The 20302-nt window shown below is 48.1% G+C and overlaps 1 protein-coding gene across 3 annotated transcripts in view; it reads left to right on the plus strand.

The window, feature by feature from the left end:
• PDE7A (phosphodiesterase 7A) overlaps positions 1-20302 on the plus strand; it is a 1945501-nt gene that overhangs the window by 114972 nt on the left and 1810227 nt on the right. For all 3 annotated transcript variants that reach the window (XM_078687235.1, XM_078687233.1, XM_078687234.1), the window contains exon 2: positions 16542-16602. In XM_078687235.1, the coding sequence (XP_078543361.1) occupies positions 16542-16602 (61 nt within the window). The remainder of the gene's footprint in view (positions 1-16541; positions 16603-20302) is intronic.

Consider the following 20302-nt stretch of genomic DNA (forward strand, 5'->3'; position numbering starts at 1 on the left):
CCGCTTGGAAATTAGGATTTAAAATGTGGAACATGGCGAATAAAGTCCTCCAGCTGTGAGAAGTGGAGCGCTCCGGAATGAAGCTGGATTGATCCGGCAGGACCAGGCAGGACATCAGTGGTTGGAGTTTGGTAGCCAAAATTGTAGCTAATATTTTAGCATCCAAGTTGATGAGCGACAAGGGGAGATGGGAGTCGCATTGTGTTGGATCTTTGTCTTTTTTCAGTAATGTAATGATTAGAGCTTGTCGCAAAGATGGTAGTAATATGCCATTGTTGTGGGCTTCTGCATATACCTCTAAAAGGTAAGGTGTTAGAAGGTCCGCATATTCTTTATAGAACTCGGCCGTGAGTCCTTCCGGTCCTGGGGCTTTTTTTGGTAGGGAGCCAATCACCTCTTTAATGACTGTTTCGTTAATTGGTTGGCTCAGGTACTCGCGATGGCCATTTGCCAACCATACGCATGCAATATTGGATAGGTAATCGCTGAGAGCGTCCTAGTCTGTGTCCCCTCGTGACGCGTATAAGCACCTATAGCAGGATCTGAAGTGCTCCACTATCCCGCGGGTCGTGTAGTGTTTCCCCCCATATGCGTCCACTGTTTTTTTTTTTTTGGTTCGTGAGTTTTATTGGCATTTATCATCAATACAGTTTTAGTCGCCTCCAACCCATAGGCCGGCTTTACTACATTATCATGCATGTTAATTGTATTTTACACAGCTGTTTAGCCGACAACCAGCGCTCCGGCAGCGTATTATTCGGAGTTAGTTGCACATCCGGTCAATTATAACTACGGATTCACATCAACTTCTTACTTTTAAATTTTATAAACATAACTTCAACTCTTTGAATCATTGATTCGAAGAACATTTTTCCTACTGCCCTGCTTGTGTAAAGTACCCCTCTGGTGGATCGTCCCTGCTCCTAACGTTCAAGCCTATGCAACGTTCTTGCCCCCTGAATTCCACCCTTGTGTGTGGTGTTTGCCGGCGAGCCCCCTAGATCTGCATTCATCACCACTCTCATCTGGATCTTCCTCCTCTGAACTTTCATTATCATCTTCAGCCAGCGGTTCGCATATGTCTCCCCGGTATTTATTCCAGGGTGTCCACACTGCATTCTATTTGCGTGGGTTTGCTCTCTTCTCATACACCGCCCTCTCAGTCACCATAATCATATCCATATTTCTGCACCACTGGCCTAACGTTGGTGTCTCTGCCGCCCCCCTCTTTTGAGCTATATCCCGTTTAGCTACCATGCAGCCCACCGTCGTCCATACCTGACCCTGACGTGTCATGTCCGTCGGTCCCCAAATATGTAGTAAGGCCATACGGGGGTCTGGAACCAGTGTCATTTCTAGTGTCTGCGAGATGGTGCGAACTATACGTCTCCAATAATCAGAGATTCTAGGGCATTCCCAAAGTGTATGCAGGTAAGTACCCTCCCCACCACAGCCTCTCAGGCAATTCGGGTGGTCCGCCCTTTGTAGTTTATGTAGGGTTACCCTTGTGAATTATATGCGGTGTAATACCTTCAGTTGTACCAGGCGAAACCTTGCTGAGATGCCCGCCTCCCTCGGGGACGCTAGCGCCGCATTCCAGTCTTTCATCCATTTCACCCAGTTCCTCCACCCATTCCTCTCGCAGCTTGATTAATGGGTCAGGCATATTATGTAGCAGTTTACGATAGGTGAGGGAAGTGGCGCCAGTTTGCATGTACTCTGTCAGCAGCCTGTCCTCCAATGGAGATGACTCTGGGACTGCAGTTCCCGCTGGTATTGCAGTCATTAGTGCATGTCGAATTTGGATATATCTATACGTTTCGTTGGGGCCCAGGTGATAGATCTGTTGAAGGTGGGAGAGCGGGACTACTCCATCCGCCGTCCACATGTCTCCTACCGTAGATATACCTATGTTGTCCCAAGCGGTGAAACCTTTAGTGTGTCGCAGGTTCCCCAGTGCCCTGGTGTCCCACAAAGGTGTCAACTTCGTTATAACTCCCCTCCATTTAAGCTTAGCCTGTGCGCTGTGCCAGAGCGTCACCGTGTGTTTGGTCGGCCCCAGTAGCTTCCTCGCCATTCCCCTATGATACAGCGGCGCAAGAAGGCTTTGTGTGCCTAGCTGAGATCTATCCGCCAAATAGGCCGGGTCGTCCTGTGGGGCATGTATCCAATAATTGATGACCTTAAGCTGCGCCGCCCAGTAATACAGTTGTATATTAGGCAGGGCTATATCGCCGTCATACCAACTTCTGGTGAGTTTCACGTGCGCTATTCGAGGCGGTCGCTCGCCCCATAATAAGCTATTCACCACGGCAGTCACCTTCCGTAGATAGCTCGGGGACACCACGCTCGGGGCGTTCTCCAGTACATATAGGAAACGTGGTAGTGCCATCATTTTATATAACACTGCTCTCCCTAGCAACGTCAGTGGAAGTGTCTTCCAATGTCTGACGTCCCTCATCAGTCTATTCAGCGGTGGCAGTAGGTTCCTTTCATGGAAGGCCGCGGCGTCCCGTGTGACGTGTATACCCAAGTACTTGAATGATACGTCCGCCGTCAGCAGCGGGCAGTCAGGTGGTAGGACAGGGGGGGGGGTCCCCTCAGCTCGTACATGACAGATTTAGTCCAGTTTATCTTATATCCAGACGCCTGACCATGTGTCTCGCACACTGCCAGGAGTGCCGGAATTCCCCTTTCGGGGTCTGTGAGGTAGACCAGCATATCATCAGCGTAGAGGGAAACTCTGTCTTCCCAGTTGTCTCCCCACACGATCCCTCTGAGCAGCGGAGTGGTTCTAAGGACCGTAGCCAGTGGTTCCAGGACTAGTGCAAATAGTAGCGGCGAGAGCGGGCATCCCCGCCTCGTACCTCTACTCAATGGTATCTCCCGGGAGACATGCCCATTGGCCGTAACTCGTGCCACCGGATTGGTATATAAAAGCTGAATCCAGGAACTGTATTTAGGGCCAAAGCCCATATGAGCTAGTACCGCAAAGAGGTAGCGCCACTCCACCATATCGAACGCCATCCTGGCGTCCAGCGACAGAATGGCCGTTGGTTCAGTCAACTGCGAGGCCCTAGCTATCGCACCATGAACTCTCCGGAGGTTCAATGCTGTACTTCTGTGCGGCATAAAGCCCGATTGATCTGGGCGAATTAGCTGTGCAAGAAGCGGCATCAACCTGGTGGCCAGTAGCTTTGCTAATATTTTGGCCTCTACGTTGAGAAGTGATATCGGGCGGTAGGACCCGCACTCCTCAGGCGGTTTGCCTGGTTTCGGGATTGCCACGATGGTGGCCTGTTGCTGGTCGCGGGGCAACGTTCCTCTAGCTAGGCTGTCTTCGTACATTGCCAACAAGTGTGGGCACAGCGTTTCCGACATCGCCTTGCACCATTCGATCGGAATGCCGCTGGGGCCTGTAGCCTTTCCGGAGCGTATCTTATTAATGGCCTCTTGCACTTCTTCTATCGTAAAGTCGGAGTCTAGTTCATCCACTGCGTCCTGCGACTGAGTCGGCGTCGAGACGTCTTGAAGCGCTGCCACCGCTATTTCTTCTGTGACACAAGTTTCTGGGGTATAGACCTCCTGGAAGTGGTCCGCCAGCAGTCCTACAATTGCCGCAGGACGTGTGTGCGTCCCCCCCCCATCCGCATCCTTCAGTTGCATTATATTCCTGGCTCCTCCCCCCTTTTTTCCAACCAGGCCAGGAGCTTACTGGCCTTGTCTCCAACATCATATATTGTCTGTGCCGTTGCTGCTATGTGCTCTACGGCCCTCTTCTTTAAGTGGTCTGGGTGAAGTTGTTGACTTAGATTTAGTGTGTGCAGGGTGTCTGCTGATGGGTCTAACATGTGTGCTTTGTGCGCCTCCGCTAGACTCAATTCTAGTTGTGTGGCCTCTCTCGCCTGTGTGCGTTTGTACCCCTGTATGGTCGATATGGCCTGCCCCCTCAGGACTGTTTTATATGCTTCCCATAAAGTCGTGGGGGAGTCTACCGATGCCATATTTTCAGCAAAGTATTGCCGGGTCGCCTTTTTCAGCTCCTTCTTTATCGCTGGAATCGTTAGATATCCCGGGCGCAGCTGATACATTCTCTTATACGCCCTTTCCGGACATGACAGTGTAAGGAGCATGGGTGAATGATCAGATATCCCCCTCGGTCTAATTTGTATGTCATCTATGTTAAGGCGACCCCCTCCCAATGTGAAGAAGTAGTCAATGCGGGATAGGCTATTGTGTGTCGCCGAGTAATAGGTATATTGCTGCTCATTGGGGTGCATGCCACGCCATATGTCCACCAGTCCCTGTGCTTCTACGAATTCGCTGAATCGGGAGGGGGCCGGGGCACGCGCCCGCACCGGGAACCTATCCTGTGTGCTATGTATAACTGCGTTGAAGTCTCCCCCTGTGACCACGTTACCCTCCGGCAGGTCTAATAGGAACCTTCCCAATTCAGGGAAAGCTATGTTGTGCAATGCTGGGGGAATGTAAACCAAAACTATAGTCAGCGGGTTTCCCTCCCATTGATCACATGCTGCCGCAAATCGGCCCTGGTCGTCCGTTTTCGTAGATTTAAGCAAGAACGGGGAAGATTTCCTCAGTAAGATTCCCATTCCCCTCGATCCCGAGGTGAAGTCAGAGTGCACTACCATATGATAGCCCTTCCTGTTCAGTGCCTGGCTTGCAGTTCCCACTAAGTGAGTCTCTTGGAGAAGGACCAGGGCAGGATTCGCTCTCCTAATGCCCTGCACCACTATACCCCGCTTAATTTTATCCCCCAGCCCCCTTACGTTCCATGACATGAGCTGCAGTGGCGCCACTGGTGCCACTTGGGGTTCTAACCCGGGGGTGTCTGTCTGTGTATCACGTGCCATGGCGTAATGTGAAGTTGAGTATTCTTGTCCGCCACAAGGGGATCCCCATATGAGCACCGGAATAGGTCAGTGTGTATGTGTGTAGCAACCTTGCAATTTGTTCTTCTACTTCGATTCAAATCGTCAACCAACAAAAACCCATATGTTGAGTTATAAACTTCCAAACTCCCCCCCCCCCCCTGAACTCCCCCCCCCCCCCCCCCTCCCTGCCCTCATGCCACACGGACTCGTAACTGCCCGCCCCCCCCAACTCAGCAGAGTGCTTAGCCCCTAACCCAAACAGTATACTTGCTCGTTGAGGTGAGGAATGCCCCGTAATCGGCGGCCTCTCGTACTCTCCCTGGGGGCCCGCCACCCGATGTCCAATGATTCAGAAAAGGGGGTGGTGTCCAATGGCAGTCTCTCAGGCAGTCGTCTCGGGCGGCAATGACCTTTATCCTCCGGTGGATCATTGTCCCGTTCCTGGGTCTACCTCCGCCCTTTCCGTCACTGGTGAGTGTACCCTTTCGGCGTGGTCTGGAGCCCGCGCGATCCCTAGTGTCCCGGCCACCTTGTGTCCTGCCCGGTCTTCGGTGCTGGGAGGCCGGCCTCCACCCTTCAAGCCACTCCCGCGCCATCTCAGGGGTGTAAAAAAAACAAGTTTTGTTTTCCGCAACTATTCGCAGTCTGGCCGGGAAGATCATAGAGTACGGAATGTCTCGTGCCCTCAGGTCTCTTTTAACCTCCAGGAATGTTCTCCTTAGACGGGCAACCTCTTCCGTGTAGTCCGGGAAGAAGGCCAGTGTCGCATTCTGTATTTTGATCGGGGGGGACCTCCGGGCTGCCTGTAAGATGGGGTCTCGATCACGGAAGTTAAATATGCGAGCCAGAATGGGTCTCGGAGGCGCTCCCTGTTTTGGTCTGCCCCCTGGTACTCTATGTGCCCTTTCCACCGAAAAGAACGTAGACAATCCCTTGGGTTTCAAGTCCGTTTTGATCAGTTCTTCAACGAATAAATCTGTCGCTTCAGTGCCCTCCGATTCCGGAACTCCCAGGATTCTTATGTTTCTCCTCGAGCGTCCTTCCTGATCGTCCAGCTCTTCTTTCAGCGCTCTGTTCTCCGCCGTGACACGTTCCATCGCCGTCTGTAGTTCCGACACGTCCTCCACCAGCGATTTTGTGACTACTTCCAGCGAGCCCACCTTTTCCGATATTTTATGAAGGTCCGCTCTGAGTAGTGTGATCTCCGTGGAGATAGAGCCGACTGTGGTTTGCACCTGTGTCAAAGTGCGCATAACGTCGTCTAGCGTCGCCTTCGGCCCTTCACCGTCCCCGTCTGCTGATTTGTGGCCGGATTGCCTTCCCTCCGGAGGCGAGGGTGCTCCCTTACCGTAGGCGTACTTCTCAAGGCGTGTCTGCGCCGTGCCCCCTCTGGTCCCTTTCCCCGCCATTTCGTTGTGCAGTGTGGCGTACTTTCCACGTGGGCGTCTCTGCGGACGCAGTCTTGTCTGGCTCGTACCCTGAGTGATGCCCCCTGGTGTTCGTCCCGCGCCGGTCGCGCCGAATACGGGATACCGGTCTTGGTGTTAGGGTCCAGTCTGTCCGTACAGTATTGTTGCCACGTGCAGGGGTACCGTTTAGAGGATGCCTCCAGACGCTCTTTCCAACTTTATGCCAAAGGCCCGATGCTCATTGCCAGCCTAGGCGGGGGGGGGGGTATGTTGTATCAGATGGTACGCCTTGTGGATTGCTAGACGGCTGGGCGATGGGGGCTCACTGCGCCCGTTTCCCGATCGTCTTAGCGCTCCGGTAACTCGCCGCTGCTCAGTGTCCCGGTGGGGGTGTGCGGTTTCACTTTGCCGAGCGTGCGTTCCCTTCGCGTGCGTCTGGCAGGCTCCGCCGCCCCTACCCACTACGCTAGGGAGATCCGCGGCCGTCGCCCGAGTCGGGCCTTGCTCTTTCTGTTCGGCGGGACTCGCCTGTTCGGAGTTCGCCCCCGCACTCTCAGCCGAGGGCGCCCTGCGCTGTGACCACTCGCCTGTGCCGTGGATGCTGGTCCTCAGGTGCGGTGCACACGGTGCACCGGTAGCGTCACTCACGATGTCCTGAGCTCTCCGTTTTGCCGCCTTCTCTGCTGTCCTCACCTCCGTGGACAGCTCCGTCTTGTGTCGGAGTCCCGGCTGTAGTCCGGCTGCCTCCTCCGGTCTGTTCTCCACTCTGCGCCGCTCCGTTCCCCGGTGATCGGGCACTTCCGGTCCGGCCAGCCCTTGCGCCTTCCACTTCCTGTCGGGATAGTCTGATACTTCAGCCCCTGGATTCTGATCGCCGCGTAGGTTTTCCGGGATTACTCAACCTTCCGGATCACGATCTCCACCGGAGTTACTGCCTTCGATTCCGCCCGGTCTCGGGCTTCAGGCACACCCCGAAGGAGGCCTTTAAATATACGGATGACTGGTCGGATTTAGGGAGAGGGCGCTCTATTCACGGAGCTCGTCCTCTAAGCTGCCGCCATGCTCGGCTTCTAGCCACGCCCCCCTGCGTCCACTGTTTTGGCAATATGCTGATGTTCTGTCCTAAATTTAAGTCGATTGGCCAGGTGTCTACCAGGCCGACCTCCTTCCCTATATGCCCTCACGACATGCGTACGTGACATGTAGCGGGCCTCGGATTCTGCCAGTGCATTGTATTCCAGCACATGCTCATGAATTCGTGCCAGAGTGTCCGTATTGGGATCTCTCGTGTAAGCCTGTTCTAATTCCGACAGTGTGGTCTCTATTTTAGAGAGTTGTCACCGTATGTCCTGTAATATGCCTGCGGTGGTGCTTATACAAACCCCACACACTGTAACCTTGAAAGCCAGCCAAAAAGAAGAGGCAGTTTCAACCGTTCCAACATTTATGTCAAAATATTGTTATTGCTTTCCGTATTGTCATTATAAATCGGGTCCAGTAACGCTTCAGCTCTAAAGCGCCAAGTAAACGGCCTGTGTGTAGTGGTGGGAATACTCAAGGAAAGTTTTACCGGGTTATGGTCCAATAGGGTGCGCGGTAGAGGAACTATATCCGTAACTCAACCATTGGATTCTTCACTTAAGAGCCAGTAATCTAATCGGGACCAACTATTGTGTGCTGGTGTGATATGTGTACTAGATCTGGCATCTTCATTTCGCACTCTCCAGGCATCCATCAGCCCTAGCTCCAACATCGCATCCCTTATACACTGAAGACTTCATGGGCTCCCTGCGGGTTCGATTTGTCTTTAGCTGGGTCCAGGTGCGTGTTAAAATCCCCCCTCATAAATTGGCAGCATCAGGCCAGGTGCGCAATACATTGAGCATGCTTATAAAGACCTGCGGATCATCAAGTATGGGACCATAAATGTTGATGACCGTGATCAATGACATCTCAGTTTCCCATGAATCATGGGACATTGGCCTTCTTCGTCAGAGTACGCCTTAATAGATGTAAAAGGCAATCCTCTTTTAAAGAGTATAATAACCCCCCCCCCCCCCCACCCCGGGCATCTGAATAATATGAAGATGCCATCTTGTGGCCAAACAATTTAGCTGCAAACCTGACTTGAGTATTTAGTGAGATATGTCTCTTGTAGTAGGGCAACCTGTACCTTGGGTCTGTCTAGGTATGTTAAAACCTGGTGAATTTTCTTGGGGGTGTTGAGCCCTCTAACATTCCAAGTTAAACAATTATATTTATCGACCATCAGCAAAAAGGACAATCCCGAACTGAAGTGCGTACATAATCACAATTGCAACCTTACATGCTTTGAATACAGAGCATGGCCAATATGTAAGTGCAATCACAAAAAACATTTCCCCTTTAAACATACAACCCCCTTAGCAGCCCCAATTTGCCAAAGCCATAGCCCCAAGTCTTAACAAACCCCTCATAAAGAACAGATTCAAACTCGTGGTGGGGTATACCCATTGGGGGACACTGTGGCACAGTAACTCCCTGTTGGCCTAGGGAGGTGGCCGCTTCACAATGATATAATCCCTGGTAGAATTATAGTATGTGAGAAATACCCTTTATTGAGAATGGTATATCAACTTATCCAGCATACTAGACACTATACGTGATTAACCATATATCCCTCTGATTGATACATTCAAGGCAGTTGGATAAATAAAACAAGAAGTCATCAGCTGCACAATGCCACACTCATGTTACCAGATCTCTGGTGCACCAGCGGTCGTGTAGCTGCTCACCCCAGTTGACAGTCACGTACGCGTGAGAAAGTGGTACATTGGACTCCTCTAGGTTAGTCGTCGTCATCAGACGCATCAGGTAAAGGTTTCTTCTTGAGGCAGAGTGACTTAGCGAACTCCATGGCACGTTTGGGACCATCAAAGATTCAGGCCAAGTCTTCCATTGGGACTATCAAAGATTCAGGCCAAGTCTTCCATTTCAATGTGCAGGTGGGCCGGATACAGCATGGGGTATTGGATGTTTTCGTTGACTAGGAGTTTTTTCCCTGCTTGGAATTCCTTACGAAGCGATACCGAAGGGGATGATGGACGGAGCGTTTGAGCAAATCACACTCGCCCCCATTCAACTGATCTGGGTTTAATCCATCATTCTTTAGCTCACTCCACCACCCCAGTTCAGACATGGCCATATGCAAATCAGTCTGACCCTGTGCCTCATGGGAACAGTCCAGCCCGAACTGCCAAGCCATTTCTTCTCTGGACCGGAAACAAGCATCCTGGGACCGGTTTCGGTTTCATAACCCTCATCAGCCAGGCTATCTTGAATCCAGTGGCAAAGTGAGCAAGGGACCCCCGTCTGGGCATACCCTGTCTACTTAGGGCGAACAAAGCGATACCAAAGGCTGCCTGAACGTTGGCCGTGAAGTCCGGGTAGAAGGATAGGGTGTTGCCCTGGTAGGAGATGGTGCCTTTTTGTCTAGAAATAGGTAGAACCGCATCCTGGTCTCTATTATTGAGCAAGTGTGCAATTATTGGTTGGGGCGGAGTGCCTGGAGGTGGGCGAGAGGCCAGTGAGCGGTGGGCCCTCTCCACCACCAGCATAGTGGATAGATTGTCTGCGCCACATATTTCACGTAGCATTTGTTCTACATAGGTCTCTAGTATGCCCACGTTTGTGGACTCCGGAAGCCCCAAAATGTTCACGTTGTTGCGTCTTGAGCGCGCTTTCAGGTCCTCGTTCTTAGCTTGGATTACAGCAAGGACCTTTGCCATATCTAAGACCTTTGTGGTGACCTGCTGCAGTCCATCTTCCGTAGTGGATATTCGCTGTTCAGCTTCGCCTATGCGAACCGCGTGTCTGTCTAATTTGGCAGATCTAGCGTCCATGCGACCGTTCAGAGCTTCAATTTTGCCGCCTGTAGATTGCAGACTGGCCTGTATGAGTGTTTTTTCCAGTGCAGTTGGCGGTTCACTAGCAGCATCGAGCTCGGAGTCTGAAGCCACAGATTGCCCTGCTTTGCTATTTTTGCGCAATTCAAAATTGAGTCGTGGCTAATTCTTGTCTGGCTTGCCCATTTTAGAGGATTGCAGTGAGCTAACCATGCTTATAACAGCAAAACCCCACGTTGTGCTGCACTCTCAAGGGGCGAATGAGTGAGCCAATTATAATTTGAACGCGTCAGGCGCTCCACGCGTGTGTTCAATACTCCGAAGGAAAGACCAGCAAACGCCACAGATCGCATCAAACGGGAGTTAAACACAGGTGGCTGTTGTGGCACAAACAAAGTATGTCTCATGCCTAGGTACTGTAATCAATTAGTAGCACCCAAGCTTACTTAGCCGCCACGTTCAGTATTATTGTTGACCCTTAACTCGGCCTCGCCCGCAGCATGCGTCTACTCACTAATTCACTGAGGGTCCGCAGTCCTGCGCCTCCGACAGTAGGTCGTGCAGCTGCAGTGTGCGCACCCGCCAAAGACGAAGGGGACGCGGGGGTCGAGGCGCCCGGGCCTCGGCAGCCAACAGGAGGGACAACCCGGCTCCACAGCGCTCACAGAATGACAGGCAACCGCAGGATAAGCCCCAGGCTGAGCCTCCAATGCTCGCACCGCGTCGGAGCCTCTGAGGTAGGCCGTAGGGCGCGCTGTCAGCAATATTCAGTCTCTGCTCAGTCGGGCACACATCTCATGCGGCGAGTAAATCTCTGGATGCGCTAATGTTACTGCTTACTTTGATTCCTGCGCTGCCATTTTAGCAGGGGCCCAGCGCTTCAAGGTCCAGTTGGGTGGCCAGAAGTAGCTTGCATACCTAGTCTGGTCCCGTTTCCCAGCTTCGTGCTGCAGCAATTATGTGAAACAGTCTGATACGTAAATAAATCCGTGCGGCGAATAAATCTCCGGATGAGCCGATGTTACTGCTTACTTTGATTCCGGCACCGCCATTTTAGCAGGGGCCCAGCGCTCCAATGTCCAGTCAGGTGGCCAGAAGTAGCTTCTATACCTCGTCCGGTCCCGTTTCCCATCTTCGTGCTGCAGGACAGGGGTGCAAGTAATGCCGCCTCACAGTTTGGGGTGTAGATGCCTGTTAGATAGCAGGATAATTAAAGGATAGATGGGACGGCCAGCGGAGCGGCACTACAGTGCGGCCATCTTGCTGTGCACCCTCTAGCGCCCCCATCCTAATTGATGCTTGAGTATGGGGAAATGGGGTAAAAGTGTACAGAGTGATGACATGGAGATCTGAGGACTCTGGTCTCTGATAGAGTAGTGGCATAAAATAAATCTTTTGGAGCTGCATGCCACGTGACTGGCCCATAATATCTTTCTGCCTTCTGTCAGTTATGTCAATCCAGATACTGATGAACAACACTACCTCCATGTGGCAATGCAGCAAGCAGTGAAGTGGCCTTTCCATGCTGATAAGTTCCGAACTTAAGTATACACATTACATCCTCAGTTGTCAGTTGCTCCACGTCAGAGGTCCCATAAATCTGTGAACAGTTTGCACAGCTAAATGCAGCTCTCTTTTTGCATCTAGAATCAATGCAGTGGTAAGGGTGTATGGGAGGGAGTTCACTCTGACATTGACATTGATCAACATGTGAAGCTAAGGCAAACTATTCCAGATCCAGTCTGGTGCATAGGAGGATTCAAGGAGTGAGAAATCGGCAGTTAGAGAATCCACCAAAAAGAGCGTTACCCGAGGTAACATGCTCGTGGCCACCTAAAGACACGGAAGGGAATGTGTACAGTACCTTCTTGGAAAACCTTCAGATTTACAAGCAGTTTATAATCCTGCCATTAAGTTGCAGCCTTCCTCCTATTACGTACATAGGTGAGAGGAAACAACCCAAAGACTAACAGTAGTGGAGTCACTACGAAGGCACGCTTTATGGATTTTTGTTACTTGAATGACACATGTGCTTGCATACTTCTTTATACTAAGACCAGATTAAAATCTAAAGGAAATCGGAGGCAGAGAAGACGCAGCAAAACAGCTGTTCTGAGAAGTAAGTGGTTGAAGAGATGGCACAGGTGAAGAGTTCCTGATATCTGGGCCAAATACCGACATAGCTAGGCTACCTATACTGACCCATCCATCCTTTAATGTTGATTTTTGAAACTGTAATTATGAAGTGTGGTACAGGAAGTGAAGTTTGATGGGTAAAGGAGACGGTGGCAGTGTCTCCAACCCGCTTGCCGGTCAGCCTCGCTCTTGAGGATTGAAAAGATCGTGATAGTGATTGTGTCACTTTTATAATTGAACTTGCACTAATTTTTAAAAACTGTGTAATATTTTTAAAATTGGAAACCGCATTTCCCGCACTCATTTTACAGCAACACTTGCCTCTAGACACTCGTGTGCCTTCACAGTCACTGATAGCGCTGGTTGCCGCCTCCCACCTCCCATTGTAGCAAGGGGGTGGTAGGCATTTGCGGCACTTCCGGTCCCACTAGGAGCGGTTGGCGCTCTAGTGGCTGAACACAGGGCTATATAGCCCTCGCACCCCCCCGAGCGCGCAGCGATCGCGCGCAGCCCCGCCTAAGACCCGCCTAAGACCCGCCTAAGACCCGCCTAAGACCCGCCTAAGACCCGCCTAAGACCCGCCCGTCTGCGCCCGTCTGCGCCCGTCTGCGCCCGTCTGCGACAGGACGGGGCCAGGGGCCTGCTACTCTGCCGCACTCTGTATTATGGACGTTCCTACAACCGCCCCTCATATCAGGTATTCTGCACATGTCCTACTTGCCCTACAACCTCAGGACAAATATAGTTGTACTAACAGATTGTCAATATGTCCCGAAGGGCCTTTCTCCTGCATTTTATGTGGTTTTTATGCTACTCATTCTCATATTATAGTTGGGCGCCCCTGTGATAATCCTGATATTCCTAAAGGTTGGAAAAGTTTTCTACTAAATGTAAGGTCCCTCCCTAAACATCATACACAACTCTGGGACACTATACACAGCATCAAACCAGAGATTTGTTTTATTACTGAAACCTGGCTCAAACCCCACACTATCCCCGCTATCACCTTAGGAATACCTATGGGGTACAAGATTCTTCGCCAGGATCGGCTTGAGAAAGTAGGAGGCGGGATCGCCATTACATATAAAGATACTCTGAATATTAGGGTTCTAGAACAAGTAATGCTACCTACTATGGAAGTAGTAATCTTTCAACTAAAAGCTAGCCCTAAGGTACACTGGAAAGGGGCACTAGTATACCGCCCACCCGGACCTAATGCTTGGTTTTCCCTAGCCTTGACAGAACTCTTAGCTCCCTATATTAAAACCAACGAAAATTTTATTTTACTCGGAGACTTCAATTTTCACATTGATGTTGCAGACCACCCTGATACAATAGCACTTTTGACAGATCTTGCTCTACTGGGCCTTCATCTTCGTAACAATGGTCCCACCCATACAGGTGGTCACACCCTGGACCTAATTTTTACTTCCCTCCCTAAAGTTTACTGTCAACCCCCCAAGTACATCTACTGGTCTGATCATAAAATGCTAGACTTTTCTTTTCTGTATCTACCTGAATCCACTAATCACCTTATTACACAGCCCATTAAACGCAGACCATGGCATAAAGTCACTCCTGCCAGTTTCGCACAAATCTGGAAGCAGCCAGTACTTTTAAACTCGGATGACGTCGAGACATCTCTCTCCAAATTTAACTCCACTCTGGTGACAGCCATTAACATACTGGCTCCTCAGAGAACGGTTAAACAGCCAACTATGGCTAAGAGGGAAACTTGGTACACTGAGGCCCTCAAAGCAGAAAAGCAGGGATGTAGGAAATTGGAGAAGCGGTGGAGACGGACACATAAGGGGGAAGACAAGGAACGATATCTGGTAGCTATGACCACTTACTACAAAAACATAAAAAAAGCGAGGAAAATTAGTCTTACCTCCCAAATAATAGAGGCAGGCAATTCTACTCGAGAGCTATTTAAGGTTATACAGGCCTTCACCAACCCAGTAATGTGTGAGAGCCCGAATGTTTTTACCCAAGATCTCTGCAATAAAATCTCCCAGTTTTTTGAAGATAAAATCGAGGGGATATATACGAAAATTATGAAAGTCTCAGGCCCTCTAGAGACTGTGGCCTCTGAAATCTCTCCAACGGTGACCCCTGGGAATACCCTTTATGTAATCCCAGAAATAACTCTTCAACAATTGACTACACTTATTAACAAAATGAAGACTGGCTCCCCCAATGATTTGATTCCTGCCAAAATGATTTCTCCCCTGACGGAGTCTTTAGGCCCCACTATTCAAAGACTAATGAATCTCTCCTTTGCCGAAGGGCAACTTCCACAACCCTGGAAAGAAGCGGTTGTGAACCCCATACGCAAAAACACAACCCTACTTTGGTCAGAGCTCTCCAACCTCCACCCTATTTCCCTCCTCCCTTTTATTAGCAAACTGGCTGAGAAACACGTCAACACCATCATCTCCAGCTTTATCGAGGCGACAGGGGGCCTGGACCAATCATAATCTGGGTTCAGGCCCAACCACAGCACTGAATCGGCCCTCCTCTCGGTGACTGATAAGATCAAAATGTCACAGGATAGAGGGGGTTCCATGATTCTAGTGCTGTTGGACCTGTCCGCGGCCTTTGATACCGTGTCTCATAACATCCTCCTCAGCCGTTTGCAGGGAGTGGGGATTGGAGGCTCAGCACAATCCTGGCTGGAGAGCTTTCTTTCCGGGAGGTCGCAATCTATTAGCCTGGGCCCCTACCGCTCCACCTCGAGGGTGCTCACGAAGGGGGTGCCACAGGGCTCATGCCTTAGCCCTACATTGTTTAATGTATATGTGGCCCCCCTTGCTGAGATTGTGCGGAAGTATGGGTTCACACCGGTCTCCTACGCTGATGACACCCAGCTCCTCTACCCTTTCAGCTCCCTTGGCCCTAAAGTCAAGGAAAACTTTGCTGATGGTATGAGGGCAGTGTCACATTGGATGGCCGCAAATTGCCTCCAATGTAACGTTGCAAAAACAGAGGTTATGCTCTTGGGCAAAGCAAGTCTTCTGTGGTCTCCAGACTGGTGGCCGCTGGATTTGGGTCCAGTTCCAACATCAAAGCCACACGTTAAAAATCTAGGGGTAAAAATCGACCAAAAACTGACCCTTAAGGAACATACCAACCACATTGCAGGATTGTGCTTCCATACGATTGGCCTTCTAAGACGAGTCTTCCCGTATCTCCCTGACATCTACAGGAGGACACTCGTACAGGCCCTGGTTACCAGCCGTCTGGACTACTGCAACGGCCTGCTGACATTAGCAAACGCAGATGCAGTAGGCCGTTTGCAGGTAGTCCAGAATACTGCGGCTAGACTGGTCATGAGTGCACCGGCTAGGACTCCCTCTAAGCCCTTGTTGGAGGAACTGCATTGGCTCCCTATACGGCAGCGCATCAGTTTTAAGATATGCTGTACGGTCCACAAGTGCTTATATGGGGATAGTCCTAAATATCTCTCTCAATCACTGGAGCTGTATCAACCTAGCCGGTCACTCCGCTCAAGTAATCAAGCTCTTCTGAAACCCCCTGCAACAAAAAAATCCAGACAAGGAGACCGAGCATTCTCCTCAGTCGGCCCTGCCTTATGGAATAAGCTTCCAACAGACTTGAGAATGACCACCAACCATCTCTCCTTTAGAAAAACATTTTAAACTCTCCTCTTCCGGGAAGCATTCCAGTCCCATTAATCTCTCTCACTGATTCTGCTAATGCTCATGGCTGGCAAAGCGCGGAGATACCCTTACGGGATTGATTCCGGCGCGATATAAGAAATTAAATAAATAAATAAAGTTTCACCATTTAGCAGCATCATGGTGAATGAACAAAGGCTTAACCTGGTGGCATAAATCTGGTAAAACAATTGGAATACACTTGGTCTACAATGACTTTGCATAATCTTATTACCCTCCAAGTTTGAGTTGTGGGCTCCACAGAGCCCTGGATGCAAACACTGATGAAAACCTACCTCTTGAAACCAATCTGTGTGAACGATGGTAAATAGTCCAAATTCTTATACAGAGTGGTGAATGTAGTATTTGAATGTTCATTGATGGAGCAATAATGTAGTCTTAAGTTGATGTTTCTGCATAAACATTATGTCAATGTAATCTAATATTTTGTTGTATGCTATCGAATGGAAGATTCTGTGCATTGAATACATTCTTTAAGTTTAGGGTTCTAATGGTTTCTTATTTAATTCTTTACAGAGACGAGGAGCAATTTCATATGACAGCTCTGATCAAACTGCATTGTACATTCGTATGTTGGGTAAGCAATGTGCATTGGAATTGTGTTTTTTCTCTTACATTATTTTATTTTACCCTGCATAATGTTTACTACTTTTTCCAGTTTTTTTTGTTTCACTCTGACCCTTATGTTTGTGAATTCCAGTCCATTACTACATTTGTGTCACTAGATTGATCAAACACAGCCTGCCTTGACTTTATGCTGAGATTTCATTAAGTTGCATCTATATTAACAAACATGTTTAGTCATAAAAATGATTGGCCTTCTGCTTAAAATAGGTGGAACTCCCATGTTTCTATAACCAATTTACTGTTACTGATATTAAGTCGCACTTCTAAATGGTGACTGAATATCAATACTTTAAGAGAAGCACTTTGATAGTCAGACTTCTGATTATTTAAATTAAGAGATGGTGTATTGATTTAGCCCAAAAGAAGTTGAAGGGGAATGATTATCTAAATACTTAAGATGTCCTTCAAAAAGGGGCCTATAAAATAAATATAACATTTTATCATTAGAACTTGGCTCATAAGGTTTGGTTATATTTAAATCCCAACAAGGTTTGAAAACTTACTCCAATGAAATATACATTTCTTGGCTATTGTGAAGGAAAGTTTCAATTCTATTAAGGATACTGAAGCAAAGATTATGCATAACTCAACTTTATTTGCTCAGCTGCCCAATATGGCTATTATTTATGACCTACTAGTATGGCCTACAAGTCCAAGTGAAGCTACCCGCATCACTAGTTTCAAATAAAACTTCTTCACTGTAGAATTTGAGTACCATTCCACTGGTTGATTGTCTTCTGGTTGACTCCCGCCACCCCCCAGAAGTACCACATTAGAGGAATGTAGTCCCTTTGGTTGAATCATCCCCAAAGATGTATCTATGCCCACTACCTGCATAATCCTGGGAATTCAAGGGCATTTAGGCTCCCCTTAGTAGTCTACAGACCTTTGGATGCTCCCCCGCCAGTACCCCATTGAGCATTGTGTGGCCTGCCGAAATAGCCGCCCTGAAGGCATTCTAACTCAAAGTAAATTTTGTATAAATACTACTACTGCCCCACACAGGATCCAAACCTCGTTCTAGACACCAATGTGACCATCTGTGCCAAGCTCAACTATAGTGCTTGACCGTCAGCCTAAAACCACCTAATAAGTTCTGACACCTGCTTAAATATGACTGCAACTTCCCAACATCGCCTGTAACCCTTCATACCAACAGTGTGAGGATTCCATCCAGTGCCAATTGGTGTGAGTTGCTAAACACATCTGTTAGAAGATTCTGAGTCTGTGGAAGTAGGATTGGAGAATCAAAAGAAAGCTCAAGACCTGAAAACCAAGCTTGTGCTCTCCACCAGGGTGCCGCCAACTCCATTTTCTGTCTCCTGACTTGCACGTTGAGCCTGTTATCATTGAGAATGAAGGGAAGGCATAACTCAGTTCCTGGCTGCAGTCCTGTAGAAAACCATCCATTGCTTTTGCTGTCACAAATCGTTCCAGGTCCCTCATGCCTTTCTAGAGATGAGCTCATTTCAATCTCTGTAGTGTCCTATAGTGGAGGAGCGGTCCTGGGAAGATAGTCTGTATTGATGTTGGAAAAAAGAAAACCACAATCATGGGTGCCTGCAACAATGAAACTCTCCTTGTCGTTTTTTTTTTGTTTTTTTTATTCTATTCTGATGATGGCCACTTTCTTTTGTGGGAGTTTGTATTTGCTGTACCACATCTATCAACACCCTACAAGAAAATTATCTTGAAGAATACTGATTTCTGTTAATTTATTAGAAACCCCAGACCCTGGAGGAGTGAAATTGCTATCTGCAACTGATCTTTCAGCTGGAACAGATCCTGGTTCATTAGTAATGTCATCCAGGTAAACTATTAGCCGGATACCCTGGACCTCATCTATTTAATAATTGCCTTCAACACCTGGGTGAAAAAGCAGTGTGTAATGAAGGCAGAATGGCAGTGCAACACATTTGTAAATATTCTACTTGGTGGGAAGTTTGGGAAGGTGAGGTAGGCATCCTTCAACCTTGAATGCACTCCGGAGGACTAAAAGTATAATTTAACCAGATTCTTCTTTTATTATTGCATGACTTTGTTCACCAAACATTCCTAGCCTGCACATGTTTTGTCTGGTTGCTTCACTAAGACTTCATCAGGTCTAGAAAAAATACAGCTAAAGTGTCCCATTTACTAATCTTAAATAGTCAACTGCTCTACCATGATCAAAAGGTGGATGGGAAGACTCCCTTTCGATCCCGGAATAAAGTAAAAATTCCAATAAGCGTACATAGATAAGCAAAAACTAGGGATTAGAATTACATAATCTCTAGAGTTAATAGACTGCCTCTCTCGTAGGGGATCTCAATTGATGGTCATAAGTGTTTGAATATTTCCTCCCATGTGCGGGGATCCCGGAGAACTTGCCATATATCTTCTTAAATGTAGACATTCCCCTTTCTCCAGGAAGTCCTGTAAAACCCTTACAAAAGAACATATTATGCAGCCTATAATCGCAGGCTAGAGTGAAGATTCTTCAGATTGTAGTTACAAAAAAAGTAAACATACACATATATGGATGTGTGTGTGTATGTATATGTATGTATATGTGTGTGTGTGTGTGTGTGTGTGTGTGTGTGTGTATATATATATATATATATATATATATATATATATATATATATATATATATATATATATATATATATAATTCCACTTCCAGGTAGCACACGTAGCGGAGTGTCAAGCATTCACCCACTGTGGTTTTAATTTTGCAAAACTTTGGAAGGAAAACTGCGCGCCCACTGGGGTAACACTATCAAAAACTACACGCACCAGAAGGCTGTGGGAGAGCCGCGCCCACTTGGGCAGGTGGCGTTTAAAACTGTGATGTAATTTGCGCTAGTCTTCATTCCTGCATGTGCCACTGACGAAGGGAGTATTAATCCTGAAACTCGTTTGGCCTACATGATTGAAATGCTGTTATCTGATGCTCGTGACTGCTGGCAAGGTGTGCAAACTTAATAAATGAACTTCACTTCAGCTTCTGTGGCTTCTCTCGAATTGTGTGCTACCTGGAAGTGGAATTATATATTATATATATATATATATATATATATATATATATATATATATATATATATATATATATATATATATATATATATATATATATATATATATATATATATATATACACATACATACAGTAATGGTGGAGGTGCGGGCGGTTGCCGAATAAACCCGTTAATTTACACTGCAAACTGGGTCTGCCTTTGTTTTTCATGGAGAGATAGAATGGACATTGCTTCATGAATGCGAGCTGTTGATATATATACTATGTAATTGATGCAGTACCCCTTAATAAGAAAGGTGGGAACCGAGAGAAATTACTGTCCTAATACATTGAAAAAGCTGGATACCATGTTCCCGTCTGGGTTAAACACAGGGGAGGATCTTCACAATTTCCTGTAAGAAGGGCTGCAACCTTTTATTCTACCTGTATTACGTCTCCCTTCAGGGTTTGTTCTCTCCACTTTCCCGGTTTTCAGTGCCCCTTGGCGGAGGGGGGTCATGCCACATGATGTTTCTGTTTTATTTCCTAGCTACTTGTTTATTTATTTGATTGTGGAATACCTTTCATCTAATTACCCTTTTTTTATTTTGGGATTATACATGGCAGTGAGTTTAGCTGGGGCAGTACTGTT

The sequence above is a fragment of the Lissotriton helveticus genome, chromosome 4_1 (genome assembly GCF_964261635.1).
Source record: "Lissotriton helveticus chromosome 4_1, aLisHel1.1, whole genome shotgun sequence".
Lineage (NCBI taxonomy): Eukaryota > Metazoa > Chordata > Amphibia > Caudata > Salamandridae > Lissotriton > Lissotriton helveticus.